At 42.1% G+C, this 16,177-nt stretch overlaps 1 protein-coding gene across 1 annotated transcript in view; it reads left to right on the top strand.

Moving 5' to 3' along the window:
- Positions 1-13,785, top strand: part of LOC147014566 (polypeptide N-acetylgalactosaminyltransferase-like 6) — a 223,130-nt gene extending 209,345 nt beyond the window's left edge. Inside the window, exon 13 of the mRNA XM_085852609.1 lies at positions 9,216-13,785. Within this exon, the coding sequence (XP_085708735.1) occupies positions 9,216-9,374 (159 nt within the window). The 3' untranslated portion in view covers positions 9,375-13,785. The remainder of the gene's footprint in view (positions 1-9,215) is intronic.
- Positions 13,786-16,177: the final 2,392 nt, after the last annotated feature.

Here is a 16,177-nt window from a genome sequence, read left to right on the forward strand (position 1 = left end):
CCATTCTCAAGTTATAATATTGCAAACAGACAGACAACCACGGCTCCTTTTATAATGTAGATTTTGTAGTCAATGATAAATCAGTTATATTACTCGAGCAGGAATACCCGTCATTGCCCGACAGCCGACACCGCCCAGGCATACTCGAACACCGCCGACAAAATGGGCGACGAATGCTTTGTCCCACCATCACAAGCTGACCAGGTGTCCTGTATGTTGCAGGACTGTCCCGTTTCATACTTTCCTGGGATGCCATTTGTGTCTATCACCGTGCCGTGTCAAGTCCATGCCATATCCATGCCATGCCGTGTCCGTTCTGTGTCGTGCCATGTCTGTTCTGTGTCATGCCATGTCCGTTCTGTGTCCTTTGCGTGTCGTGCCGTGTCCGTTCTGTGTCGTGCCATGTCCATTCTGCATCCATGCTGTGTCGTGCCTTGTCGATGTCATACCCCAGTGGAGGAGGGAGTGGTGCTCGGGGGGGGGGGGTGGTGGTTGATGGGGGAGGATGGAGAGGGGGATGTGGGGTGGTAGTGGGTGTTGTGGGGATGATGGTTGATGGGAATTGTGGGGGGGGGGGTGGTGGATGGGAAGTGGTGCAGGGAGACCCTGAAAATTTTACCTTCCTCCTTCAAATCCTCTCGGAGGAGTAGATGATACATACATACATACTTTCTCTCCACTATATATATATATATATATACACGAACAGTCAAAAGTTTTAGAACACCCCCATTTTTCCAGTTTTTACTGAAATTTAAGCAGTTCAAGTCCAGTGAATAACCTGAAATGGCACAAAGCTAAGCAGAAAACTGCCAGAGGTTAAAAAAAAGTTTAGGTTACCAAAAACTGAAAAATAATGTAAATTTCAGAGTTGTTAAAAAGGGTATTTTCAGGGAACAAGTAGGCTAATGGGTGAGCAACTGCAGCTGTTCTGCAGCAATAGAAGTAAATTAAGCCTTGAAAGTTGATGCAAACAATTCCTACAGGTGTCCCAACTTTTGCTGATTAGTTACAAGCCCTCTGTCTGTATAAAAGCAGTTGGAACAGACTGTTGCTGCACCCTCTGAAGCATTATTTGGACAATATTGCACTGCAGGAAGTAGTATATTGCTCTCATAATGGCGAGAAAAAGACAATTAACAAAGGAAGACAGACAGACCATTATGACCTTTAAAAGTGTCGGTCTTTCCTTCACAGAAATTGCAAAGAAGCCAAGGTGTCAGTGAGTACAGTTTGCTACACCATCACAAGGCACTTGGAAACTGGAGGAAACTCTGACAGGAAGAGGTCTGGCAGACTCAAAGCCACAACACAATCAGAAGATAAGTTTCTGAGAGTCAACAACTTGCATGATAGGTGGCTCACAGGACAGCAGCTTCAAGCACAGCTTAACACTTGTCGAAGTAAGGAAGTCTCAGTTTCAACTGTGAAAAGAAGACTTGGAGCTGCAGGTTTGACAGATCAAGTGGCAGTAAGAAAGCCATCGCTAAAATGGCAAAATAAGAAAAAGAGGCTTGCCTGGGCCATGAAGCACCACCAGTGGACTACTGAAAACTGGAAGAAGGTCTTATGGACCGATGAATCAAAATTCGAAATCTTCGGTTCATCACGCAGGGTTTTTGTACACCATCGAGTAGGCGAAAGGATGGTTCCTCAGTGTGTGACACCAACTGTCAAACATGGAGGAGGAAGCGTGATGATCTGTGGCTCTTTTGCTGGATGCAGAGTCAGTGACTTGCACAGAGTGACTGGCACCCTGAACCAAAAGGGCGATCACAGCATTGTACAGCACCATGCAATACCTTCCGGTCTACGCCTAGTTGGTCAGGGGTTCATCCTACAGCAAGATAATGACCCAAAACATACCTCCAGGCTATGTCAGGACTTCCTTAGAAGAAAAGAACAAGACGGTAGGCTTCAAGTCACAAATGGCCAGCACAGTCTCCAGACTTAAAACCAATCAAGCTGGTTTGGGATGAACTGGACAGAAGGGTGAAAGCAAAGCAACCGACAAGTGCAACACATTTGTGGGAACTTCTGCAACAGTGTTGGGAAGAACTTTCCGAACAATATTTGATTTCCATTGTAGAAAGAATGCCACGAATATGTTCGGCTGTTATATCTGTAAAAGGTGGCTGCTTTGATGAGTCAAAAATTTAGATTAAATTGTGTTCAACAAAACGATTCCATGATTTCTTTTTCATCTGCAATTGTTTATTTGTTCTATGCTTTAATTTCAGAGTACATTGAAACATTAAACTGCTTAAATTTCAGTAAAAACTGGAAAAATGGGAGTGTTCTCAAAGTTTTGACCGGTAGAGTAGATGGTGGTTTATTTGACTTGCATAAATTTGCATTGATAGATAATTATTTGCAGGTGCTCTTGTGGTAACTAACAGGCAATGGCAACAGGAAGAAAAAGTACATGTGCTGGTAGTTCGGTGGAGATGGTGTTACAGTTTTGAGCGACGGCTGTTTCTTCCGCTTAATCATGGGGATGGTGTCCCCTCTCAATCTTGGCGGATAATCACAAGATCTAGCCATCTTTGTTGTTTCATAACAGTTCTCTGTAAAATGTTCCGAGCACCAAAGTGAACATTTTCTTGGCCTGATCTATACTCGGGTATTTCGGATAAACCTCGTACAATTTCTGGTAAACTTATGGTCTTTTGACCATTGATGGAGCATGAAACCATCTCAGTTTGTATTACTACAACCACTAAGGATGCATCAACTCGGCATATTTGTGGAAAATGGAAAATTCTTCGTCGTTTGAGTTAAATCATAGCGCGATGTAACCCGAAGACAGTACGAATATGGTGATTGACTTCTGAGTGTGACGTCATGGCTAAGTGGAAAGAAGAAGATTTCGTATTTTAATCCAAAAATGACTTGCTTAATATATCGCAAATCACAAAAAGACACATCATATCTACATTGTAAGGTATCAAGGGATAGCTTAGTGGCGAGGTGGTCTGAGCATTTGGGTTCCCCTTTAAGGTTAGAAATAAGGACTATCATTGACTATATCAAAAGGTTATAAAGCAGGAATATCTTTTGGCTCAAAATATTAAAAAAAATAAGTAATATCCTCAAATGGATCAAAAGTTTAAAATGAGGAATATCATTGAATGGCTCAAAAGGTTAACAAGAAAAAGAGCAATCAGAGATTGCAGACCCTTGCCAGGACTTGTTTTTTGTGGTGTTTGTGTAGTTTCATGTCGTGTTTCATGTGATGTTTGTGTACTCGTGTGTTGCGTAATTAATAAGAGACAAAACTAGAACTACCACTTTATAACCGCTGAACAGTTTACATTTTGTGTTCCTCTGATAGGCCGGATCTGTATCGGACTATTCGTCCTTGTCACATACCAAAATTTAATTGACTTGTTCTTGTTACCTATCCAAGTCATCCACCAAGTTTTGTCATAACTCTTCCATAACTTTTTGAAATATAATGCTGTTCCATAGTCGATATTGTTTTTGGTCCCATCTCTCAGGAGTGAAGAATCACTTTCAAAATCTATCGAATTCTCCTATCTGAATCTGGATCTTCACCAAATTTGAATGAATTTGTCCTTGTCACACACCCAACCTGTCCACCAAATTTTGTCCGAATCTGTCCATAACTTTTTGAAATATTCTGCTGCATATCATTTTTTCTCACACACCCAACCTGTCCACCAAATTTTGTCCGAATCTGTCCATAACTTTTTGAAACATCCTGCTGCATATCATTTTTTCTCACACACCCAACCTGTCCACCAAATTTTGTCCGAATCTGTCCATAACTTTTTGAAATATCCTGCTGCATATCATTTTTTTGGCTCTTGCTATCAATGGTGAATTATCGCTTTAAAAATTGTAGTATCCTCATCTGGATCCGGATCTTCACCAAAATCTAATCAATTCATCCTTGTCACGCACCCAACCTGTCCACCAAATTTCGTCCGAATCCGTTCAGAACTTTTTGAGGTATCCTGCCACAGCCAAACAGACAGACAGACAGAAAAGCACACACACACAGACAAGGGTGCAAACGTAACCTCTGTCCACCTTCAGTGGTGAAGTGAAAATCAGGAATATAATGGAATGGAATGGCAGATTCAGGAATGGAACAGATTAAAATCAGGAATATAATGTAATCTAATTGTGTCAAAGCTTTAAAATCAGGATTTCTCATCTGATGCATCGAAAGGTGAAAAATCAGGATCATCATCCAATGGATCAAAAAGTTTAAAATCATCATGATTTAAGAAACGTATGATTCTTCAAATGTCAGGGAAACTCAAATTTCCAAAACAATGAATTACCACCGTATATCTGATAAATTGTAAAATCTTTCACTTTGCATCCCTATGTGAGAAATATATACTGTACATGGCCATTCGGCAAGAAATGCAATTTTATGAATTTCCATTAATTTTAGTGGAGGCCACCATGCCTTGCCATGGGGAGTTCCTGATCGGCTGTAAAAGTACGTGATTTAATTATGTGCTTCACAGCCAGACATAGACAAGACATGACTGCCAAAATCATTTGGAAATAGAATGCACGATAGACAAAACAAGCAGGATGTAGAACATTTCAAGAAAGCATGGCAGGTGACCTTGCGTAGAATGCACGCAAGATATAGTGTCCGCTGAGGTCTCTTGGGTAAGGTAACAAACTCATTTCTACTGCTCAAAGCAAGTTAGAGGTAGAGGAAGTACGACACAATATTGCAATGATAAAGGGCACACAACATGATTTGATAGGTATATGCGATGGAAGAAAGGTAAAGTTCATCCTGCATTGTAACAGCACGCTAGCTCAAGGGAAAATGTTCTTGTTTGAACCGTTTGATCCACCACTTGTTTGACTGAGATCTGACTTTGGCTACAAGGTGTATCGGTGTGATAGGAAGGAGAGAATATGAGGAAGAGTAGCAATCTGGGTAAAGGACAGCATTGCATCAAGAGAAAGGGGTGACATTAAGGAGGCAATTAATGTAGAGGATTCTGTATGGGTGGAGATTAGAGATTGTAAAAACAATAACATCGTGGTAGGATGCTTTTATCGGGCTCTGGGAGGAAGGAGGAGTGCATGAAGAATTCAAAAAAGCATATGGTAAGGGAAGAGTATTGATTGTGGGGGATTTTAACTTGCCAGGGATAGATTGGGTCCAGAAACAGGGTAAGGGCAGAGCGGATGAGGATTTCCTAGTTTTAGTTCAGGAATGCTTTTTAACCCAGTTTGTAGAGAAGCCCACTAGGGGGAGTGCAGTGTTTTTAAGTAACGATCACAATATGGTGGAGGATGTGGAGGTTGGGGAGCATTTCGGAGCAGGTGGCCATAACATTGTGTGTGCAAAGATTCTGTTAAGGGTTCGAGTTCAGGATAGTGGAGTAAGGCTATTAGATTTCAGGAAGGAAAACATTGAGGGTATGAGGAGAGAGTTGTGTAATGTAGATTGGGAGACTCTAACAACAGGACAATCAGCATCAGAGAAATGGGAAACCTTCAAGGACCAAATGTGTAGAGTGCAGAGTAAGTACATTCCAATGAGGTGTAAAACGAGAAGTAGAAAGGGACCAGGGTAGTTGAGCAGTGAGATAAGGAACGCTATTAAGGAGAAGCAGAAGGTATTTATTTGGCATAAAATAACAGGACTGGAGTTATATTTATATCACTATCGGAGTAAACAGAGGCAAGTTAAGAAAATAGCTCGGCAAGCCAAAAGAGAATATGAGAAGGACATGGCTAAGAATATTAAACATAATAGGAAGGCTTTCTTTAAGTATATCAGGGGAAAAGAACAGGTTAGGACCAGTGTGGGTCCATTGAGGAATAGCACCGTGAGAGTGGCGAGTGAGGAAAGTGAGATGACAGGCTTATTAAACAGGTATTTTGCTTCAACTTTTACACAAGAACAATCAGGAGAATTGTCAAGAGCTGAGAGTATCTCGCAAGGATGTGAGGAAGGGATTTTACAGGAGATCCAGGTTGGAGTGGAGGAAGTAAATGAACAGCGAGGAAATCGAAGAGTAGTTGAGGCTCAGGGTCCAGATAATATGCACTCGAGAGCATTGAGGGAAGTGTCTGAGCAGGCAAGCGAGTTGTTAACGGATATTTTCAATAGTTCCCTGGAGCCAGGACAGGTACCGGAGGATTGGAGAGCTTAAAATGTGACACCATTATTTAATAAAGGATCCAGAGAAGAATTGGGGAACAAGAGGCCTGTTGGTTTGACTTCAGTTGTGCAGCAGGTGGTGGAGACATTAATTAGGGACCACATGAGTAACCATTTAAATAAATACAAACTAATTAAAGGTGGTCGACACAGGTTTATCAAAGTAAAGGTAGTTCCTGTTTCACAAATCTTAGAGTTCCATGAAGAAGTGTCTGATTGGCTAACAACCTCCGATGTGGTACCTTATCAAATCCCATCTTAAAGTCAAGATATACTATGTTCACTGCCATTCCCTCATCCACCAAAAGTGAGGGCTTGTGGAGTGGCTGGTCAGGTAGCTAATTGGATTGCAAACTGACTTAGTGACAGGAAACAGAGTGGCTGTGAGTGGGAGGATGTAAGCAGTGGCATACTCAGGGATCAGTACTCGGACCAATGCTATTCATTATTTACATCGATGATTTGGATAGCGGAGTGAAGAGTCAGCTTTCCAAATTTGCAGATGACACAAAGCTTGGAGGTAAGGTGGATAGCAGAGGGGGTGGTGATCAGATTCAGGAAAGTCTTGATACTTGCATAGATTGGGCAAAAGATTGGCAGATGGAATTTTACCTGAGCAAGTGTAAGGTGTTGGGGATGGGAAAGAACAATGAAAATAGAGATTACAGGATGCAAGGGGTCATTTTGGAGTGGGTCACACAGGAGAAGGATCTGGGGGTGGAAATAGATATGGGAGGTAAGCAGGCAGCACAGTGCAATCGGGTTTTAGGTTTGTATTCGGAGGGGGTCATATTTATATCAAAAGAGGTGGAGTTAACATTGTACAGGAATTTAGTGAGGGCCACATCTAGAATATTGTGTGCAGTTTTGGTCACCACAACTAAGGAAGGACATAGATGCCATAGAGAGTTCAGTGCAGGGATCCTAGATTGATTCCAGGCTTAACGAGAGTCAGCTATGAGGAGCGGCTGAAGGAGGCAGGGGTTTATACACTAGAAAGGAGGCGGTTACCAGGTGATATGATCGATGTTTCAGATAATGAAAGGTATTGACATAAGTGATGATGAATTATTCAACAGAGTAGAGAGTGATAGGACCAGGGGCCATGGCCTGAGAGTAAAGAAGAGGAGAGTTAAGATGGTAGTAAGGCAGGGGTCTTTCACTCAGAGAGTAGTTAATGCATGGAATGGTCTCCCTGGAAAGGTAGTGGCAGCAGAAACAGTGGATAAGTTTAAATTAGAATTGAATAGTTACCTGGAAATTATGGAGATAGAGGGGTAGAAGGATGTTGGCAGGACTTTTAGGTAGTTTGAGCATTGATGGGTGATCGTGTGCATGTGTTCGGAGTGCTGTTGGTGGGGGTCTCATCAAGGGGTGTTTTGTGTTTTTTACTCAAGCCCATGCCCCTCACCTGGGGGAAAAAATATACCAAAATTACAAAAGAAACACAAAAAATCACTTTATTAAAGAAAAAAAACAAACATTTTGCAATTTCTTATTTTGATCTTGTGTTGATACATTAGTGTGGTGTGGATGTGATGCAGGAATGATGGGCTGAATGGCCTCTACCTGTGTCTAATTTCCTTGTGACTGAAAACTGCCTCGCACTGCTTTTTGCTGCCAGGAGGTGCTGCGTCCTGAAGCATGATCTCCTTCAAAAGAGTCAAACTGCACGTTTTAGATTCTGTGGTATCTCACACAAAAATATGCTGTTTAAGGGGGTGGAGGTTGGGGGGGGGGGTACCCAGGGCTAAATTGTAAAATTAGTTACATCAGTCAATCACAGGATAATCACCTTTCTTCATGAGGACCCTTTCTGGTCTATAACTGCCATAACGGTTCCACAGGGCTCGACCCCAACAGGAAATTGAATCGAATTGGGCATTTTCTACTTTCAGATGGAATTCTGTTTGATTCACCTGGTACCTGTTTACAAGGAATAATATTTATGGTGGTGGGGACACAATCGCAATACAAAGCACCAGACGCATGTTATGCTATGAAGGCAGAGGTTAAAAAGGAGATGGAACGAATCCACCAAAAGTAAGTCTTTCTTTTTTTAACCTTCCGCGAGAATGATAAATGTATCCATAGAAACCATGAGCGACACAAGTGGAGAGAAAAACGATTTTAAAGCAGAACTTTTGTTTCATGATGTTCCCTCGTCTTCTCATCGTCACACACAAGTGGCTTCAAGTGGATAAAAGCACTTGATGATCACCCAGACAGCAATGAGTTAAAATATGGTTAATATGAAAGTGATAAGATCATAACGAAGACATGGAAGAGGGACAAGGGGTGGAGGGGAGGGGGGATAATGAAGTGATGATGGCGAAGAAAAGAAAAAGCGTTTTTGATTAGAACCAAAAACTCCATTGGCAACAGATCATCCCGAAATGCACGTCTGAACACTTCCAATGGGTGTTCAAAATTAGTCACCCCGAATACTGCTTTGACATTACAAGGTTATCGACCCTTCATCACGATGGAAAAACAGATCTTCCTTAAATGTGTTTGTACCACATTGATGACATAATGGTTAGAGTGTCCACTCTAAGTCTGGGAGGTCAGTGATTCAAACCACAGCCAAGCCATATCAAGAACTTTTAAAAATGGTTCGTGCTGCATCCTTGCTTCGCGGTCAGCATTTAAAAACTTTAGAGCACGGACAATCATCGGTTGGCAACCAATGCACAGGCTTCGATAGACCTAATGGTGTCCTATGTTGAAGTTCTTTGTCAGGACACTCATAAGTTATACTCCACAATGGGGGATCTGCACACATTACATGCAGGGCAATGACATGAGGATCTGATGTATGAATTACGAAGGATGCAGGATTCAAACCTGTTTGTACAAGCTATCTTGTTACTTATCTGTCTGTCTCTCTAACTCACTGTCTCTACCCTCGAGCTGTCTCTCTGCCTCACCCCATGTCTAACTCTCCACCTCACCCTCTGGCTGTTACTCTGCAACCATCTCAATAACTTTATATCTCGTTGCCGCCACATCCCTCCTCTTCACCCTCTCCTCACTTTTGCAGGACAAGAGCCTCTTTCATTCCGTGAGTGACAGCTGTGCGGATTACAATCTTTCAGAGAAAAAACTCTTCATGAATGCTTGCAACAGGAATTCTTTGACACAACATTGGCTGTTCCAACACGTCAACCAAACCGTGCTGGAATCTTTTGATCAGAGATAGCCTTGGTCTGCAAAGATCCTCTGGTGTCCGGCACCCTTCCCACACGTGGCATCTGTTTTCATCAGTGCCGCTCACTTGTGTGCTCTCCACCGCCCACCGACACCAGCTGCTTCAATTACACTGTGCCATTTGGGCGACTTTTGTTTTGATGTTTTCATTCCATCCGTCTCTGTAAATATGTCTCTGTCCATGTCTCCTTTGTTGATGAGCCCTTTGTTGATGAGCCCTTTGTTAATGAGCCCTTTGTTGATGAGCCCTTTGTTAATGAGTCAATGAGTTGCGTTAAACGATTGTTCACATGACCTCTTTCGGTGGATTCTGTTTTGCTGATTTCTGGCCTGTCCACCTTAGTCAGTACCTCTATTGTTTGTAGTCCTTTGCTGATGACGCCTTAACGCCAAAACATCAAGTGCTGGCTCTCTGCTGATATCTGCATTGGTAACCCAGCGTGCAGGTTGCTAACGGTCGACGCTGGTAAAGGCACGTCATACAGCCCTGTACAAATCTGTCTGCACTCGTTCGTCCTTTGATGACAGCAATTTGCACATAGATTGCCCAAACCACTGAAGATGCAACCCATTCTTTAATTTTGATACCCTTCACTTAATCATTCTGTTTTACTTTTCCAAATTATTTTGTATGGATGAGATAACAAAAAAAGGCCAAAATGTCTGCACATGGCTGGTCTTGTCGAGGTACCTCGTTGCTGTAATATAATTCCTTTGGCTAACAGGTAAAAATCCGAAACGTAATTTTCATAGCTCCGTTGCATCATTTTGTCACCATCGTCTCTCCTCCTCGAGCATTTGGCGCCATCTCCTGGGGCACAGAGTGGCAAAGTTTACTGTGCTGGTTTTTTTTTTTCTTGGCCAATTCTTCCTCTTCATTTTGTCTCCATCTTCTTCTATTCCATGTTCTGTTCTTCCTCTTCGTGTGTTATTTTGTTTACATTTCTGTACCACGTACAGAATTGACTCACGTACCCTCCTGCTCGTTCACGACAATGATTTGCTCCTGGTGTTTCAGTGTTTTCGACGAATCTTTCTGATGCCTCTTCTTGTCCCGTGCTTCTCTGAAGAAGACAAACTCCCGTGGGCTCTTGGGAGATGTTCTGTTGGTGCTCAGTCCCCGTGCGCACACAACGTGTGGCGGATTTGATCATTCACAAAACGTTATTTACAATGTACATTATATCTAATGAATTGCATTCAGCACAAAACCTGTTTTCAAGTTTGTGAAAATGATTCCATAAAAATTTCAGGTCTTACCTTGGAGCCATAATCTAATGGTGTTTGTGCAAAGATTTACAAGACCTCTCATTGGGTCAATTGATAAAAGCAGCTGGTTGTTTATGAACCAACAAAAGACTTTGAGCTTCATTCCTCTATGAGGAGGACGAAGAAGAAGTTTACACACAGGTTCAGTTGGCGGTTACGTGCCTGGGTACCTGCCTCGAGGAACAGCAGCGGTGCCACACTTAGCTGTGCCATTGTTTGTTGTGTTGAAATGCACAAATAAATATGAGATTTTCAAAAGTCGAAGCAGAAAGTTATCAATGAATTTGCAAACAGGTGCGACTTGTTTAATTGCCCATGTGTTGGACGAACCTCACCATGAATAGGACAACCGGCTTGAACAATGTTGATGTTGCACAATGTGATTATCCGGTGACTTCGGAAAGTATTCAAACCTCTTGACATTTTTCATATTTTGTTGTTTCACCCTAAATATTAAATGTATTAAACTTAAATTTTTTTGTCACCGATCCTCACAAAATACCTCAAAATGACAAAGTGAAAAATCGTTTTAAATAATTTTTACAAATTAATTAAATCAACATTGCATCAACAAGTATTAAACCCCTTTGCTGTGACACTCCAAATTGAGCTCAGGTGCATCCAATTTCCTTTGATCATCCTTGAGATATCTCTGCAACTCGATTGGAGTCCACCTGTGGCCAATTCAATTGACTGGACATGATTTAGAAAGAAACACACCTTTCTATATAAGGTACCACAGTTGATAGTGCTTTTCAGAGCAGAAACTCGACCATGAAGTTCAAGGAACTGTCCGTAGAACTCCGAGATAGAATTGTGAGGAGTCATAGATCTGGGGAAAGGGTTAAAATAATTTCTAGTGTTCAAAGTTCCCAAGAGCACAGTGAGCTCCATCATTTGGAAATGGGAAGAATATGCAACTCTCCAGACTCTTCCGAGTGCTGGCCATCCGACCAAACTGAGCAACTGGGCAAGAAGGACCTTGGTCAGGGAGGTGACCAAGAACCCAATTGCTACTCTGACAGAACTATAGAGTTTTTTTGGCTGAGATGGGAGAACCTGCCGGAAGGACAACAGTCTCTGCAGCACTTCACAAATCTAGGCTTTGTGGAAAATTGGACAGACAGAAGCTACTCCTGAGAAAAAAGCACATGACAGCACACCTGGAGTTTGCAAAATGGCACGTGAAAGACTCTGAGAGCACGAGACAAAAGATTCTGTGGTCTGATGAGACGAAAATTGAACTCTTTGGCCTGAATGCAAAGTGCTATGTCTGGCAGAAACTTGAACACAGATCATCACCCATTCAACACCATCCCTACAATGGAGCATGATGGTGGCAACATCATGCTATGGGAATGCTTTTCAGCAGCAGGAACTGCGAGACTTGGAAGGATGGAGGGAACAATGAATGGAGACAAATACAAGCAATCCTTGAGAACCTGCTTCAGAGTGCAAAAGACCTAAGACTGTGGCGAAGATTTACATTCCAACACGACAATGACCCCGAGCATACAGCCAAAGCAACACTGGAATGACTTCAGAACAAGAACGTGAAATTCCTTGAGTGGTCCAGCCAAAGTCCAGACTTGAATCCCATCGAGTATTTGTCGAAAGACTTGAAGATTTATTTTCAACGACGCTCCCCATCCAATTTGACAGAGCATGAACAAATCTGCCAGGAAGAATGGGAGAGAATCCCCAAATCCAGATGTGCAAAGCCGATAAAGACGTACCCAAGAAGACTAGAAGCTGTAATCGCTGCCAAAGGCGCTTCTGCAAAGTATTGTCTCAGGGGGTTGAATACTTTTTGATGCAAGATATTTCAGCTTTTCATTTTTCATTAATGTGTAAAAATTTCTCAAAACAACTTTTCACTTTGTCATTATGGGGTATTTTGTGTGAATCGGTGACAATTTTTTTTTTATAAAATCCATTTTAAATTCAGGTTGTAATATATTAAAATGTTAAAAACTCAAGGGGTGTGAATACTTTCTGAAGGCACTGCACATGTTGTGGTTTTGCTTCATCGCAAGAACACAATGATGCTCCCTTGTTTTGTGTGGGACCCTCGAAGATAGACCAATGTGTACTGTTACCCTGCACTGTCATGGGAAAGGTGGGAATGTGTGGGGAATTTTGGTCTTGCTCTGGTTGCTAAACTTCACACACCACAGACCGTGGTCTTTACAACCTACGTCGCCAGCAATTGTACCTGAACTTTTGTACTGCAAGCACCTGTTTGAGTTTGATGTGTGGTCTACCACCACCCTAAGGTGAGATTAAGTTTCTTGGTAACTCCACAGGCTTTAAACAATCATCACTTGAGAGGCTAAGTTATTAGGATGGACGTAGGTGGCTATGGTTCGAGACCATGAATTAATTTTCTCAAGACTGGATCATCTCAACACACTTATGGAAATGAGCCCAGGTTTATATTCCTAGTTCTTGAGATCGTATCTTGTTTTCATCTTCATCATGTGTAAAAGGAAGACTTTGATATTATGTTCATATACAGTAGTCGCTACAATCTCAATGGTCTTTCTAGATCCCATTAACACATGCCCGTACACCTGCTTCTCAACCCCTGCACTGGAGGCTAAACCAGGTTCATGTTAAAAAATAGAAGAAGAAAAAAAACAACCTTACCACCCAGGCTTCTTTTATCCCCATCACTGTAGACCTTAAGACCCATAGTGATTCTTCTGAATTGGGACAAACTTACAGCGAGAGTCAGACAAATGTGAATTGGTCTCCATAAACACGCCTTTCACGATTGTCGGTGAATTGCTGTTTGCAGAGAACTGGTGATGCCAGACCACGTCCTCTCGGTTCATTGAGGGGAAATGCAAAAACGGATGTTCCTTGTGGGTCAGAGTAAAAGTGACTTTCAAAATGCAAAACCAAAAGTACTTTCTTAGTTTTGGCTCATGGTGAGCATGCACCTTGGATGTACATGGCGTTTGTACACGGCATACATTCGTATACACTTTTGTACATGTACGTGGTTTTATTATGGTGAGACGGGCTTTGAAGTGGAATTTTTGTAAAATGCACATTTTTTTCGATCTGAGCAACTCTTTTTGCCATTTGAAGGTGTATTGTAAATACTGTAATAAAGATTATTTATAATATGTGAGTCTACCTTCTTTTTGTGTGTTGAGGAGGTGATCTGTGAAAGGAGATGGCTTGTACATTCAGGAGATGACTTGTGCATCCATAATATGGCTTGTGCGACTAGCAGATGGCTTGTATGTCCTGGAGATGGCTTATACCTCCTGGAGATGGCTTGTACATTTTGGAGATGGCTTAATCTCCTGGAGATGGGTTATGCTGCCAAGATATGGCTTCTGCAGCCAGTTTATTGCCTGTGCTTCCTGAGAATGGCTTGTGTATCCTGGGGGTGGCTTTTGTGTCCAGGAGATGACTGGTCCAGCTTGGAGATGCCTTGTATGTCCAGGAGATGCCTTGTATGTCCAACTGATGACTTGTACATCCAGGGGATGCCTTGCACATCTTACTGATGGCTTGTCTTGTGCAGCCTGGAAATGGCTTGTGCAGCCTGGAAATGGCTTGTGCATCTGAGATTCCTGGAGATGGCTTGTGTCTCCAGGAGGTGGCTTCTCTCCTGAAGGTTGCTTTTGCATCTTGGAAGAGGTTTGTTCGTCCAGGAGATGGCTTGTTCATCCTAGATATTGCTTGGGCGTCCGAGAGATGGCTTGTGTGTTCTCGAGATGACCTGTACGTCCTAGAGATGGCTTGTCTCATGAGATTGTTTTCAAGGAAGGTTGCAATGTGAGGGGCCTCAGCCTCTCCTTTCACCAGAGGATGCAGAGTGTAATGTCTACAAAGAGATATTGATGCTCTGAACTGATAATGATTTCTGCTACTTGACAGGCAACATGGGGACCCAACCCCTCCCACCTTAACCCCCCCACCCCTCACCACCCATTCCTCTTTCAAAACATTATGCTTACTAACTTGAAATTAGTCAGGCAGCAGTTGTCACCTACTTCAAGAATTTTGCCAACTTTGATTTTTCACTTTTATTTGTTCAAGGACATCACAACGAATCACTTTCAACTTGTCTTCTAATTTTCAGTGACGTATTTCACCATGTGAAGCGGCTTAGGATCCAAAAGGTCCTGAGTTCAAGCCCCGTTGGGCCACTGAATTAATACACCAGGGGGTTGACTCAGCCTGTCATCCTTCCGAGGTCGGCGAAATGAGTACCAGTGTACTGGACCGGTGTATACCCCGGTTAAAATAGGTGTACCATATCCCTGTGTCGTAAGAGGTGACCAGGGTTGCGTCAGGAAGGGCATCCGGCGTAAAACGTGCCAAATCACTATGCGGATTATACGGATGATCCGCTGTGGCGACCCCTAACGGGAGCAGCCGAAAGAAGAAGAAGAAGAGAAGAAGAGTATTTCACCATGTGAGGGTGCTTTTTCAAAATGGCTGCCAAAAATCATAAAAAAGCTGTTAAAAACGTAATTTTCACCAATAATTCCAGCAATTTAGAATGATATTTTCTAATGTTTTGGCCAAATAATCTTCAAGTAAGTTTAACAGTAAGCTTAAGTATCAAAAACATTGTAGTTAAGGACTCAAAGAGGGCGCATTTCTCCAAGATGGCGGCCAAAATCATTAAAAAAAATTCCCATAAAATGTATCATTCTTTATAAAGATTACCGATTTGGTTCAGATTCAACTGAAAATGTTCTACTTTATGCAGTGTCCCTAATGTTTTCACTCGTTAAAGAAGATTTCCTTCAATATTTGACATATTAAGGTTTTAGCGATTTGGATACAGCTTAACTCAATCAATTATTGTGTACTCATAGACAATATTGTGGGCCTACAGATGAAATATGTGTGGTGGTCTGAGAACACCCATCGGAAATCACGATGGACAAGTTCCTTGTTTAAAACGGTCACGCAACCGAACAATTTATTGTTTTTTCCGCCTATCGTTACCATGTACGCTTATTCAAAAGAGTATAGAACAAGCAGGTCCGTACTCTTTTGGAATAAGCGTGCATGGTAACAATGGGAAGTAAACATAAATTGATATGTGTTTGTACCGTTTGTTCAAACGAGGAACTTGTCCAACGCGACTTCTGACGGGTTTTCCCAGACCGCCATACGTTATTGTTATGCTTTTTGGACAAGTATCCTGACATCAATTTTGTTTAGTTACCAATACTTGTGAAGTATAATGAACATTTTTCATGCAATACCATTTGAAGTTCAAATTATATCTCGTAAGTTCATCACCACTGTATTGTCTATGGCAGATTAATATTATAGGGCCTGTCAAACATGAACTGGTCTAAAAAAAGCTCCTCCTCTTCTTCTATTTCTGCAATATAGTCCTGAATTTTCACACCCATCACCACATCCGCAAGCATCGGTGCACACCAGTGTATTCTTTCGGCATCCACATCTGTTTGTCATGCAGGAACTGCTACATGCATGCCTTTAACATTGTCATTAAGGTCATCCATTACAGCCATGGCCATT

The sequence above is a fragment of the Eptatretus burgeri genome, chromosome 13 (genome assembly GCF_056783735.1).
Source record: "Eptatretus burgeri isolate ZD-2024b chromosome 13, Ebu_testis_v1, whole genome shotgun sequence".
Taxonomy (NCBI): domain Eukaryota; kingdom Metazoa; phylum Chordata; class Myxini; order Myxiniformes; family Myxinidae; genus Eptatretus; species Eptatretus burgeri.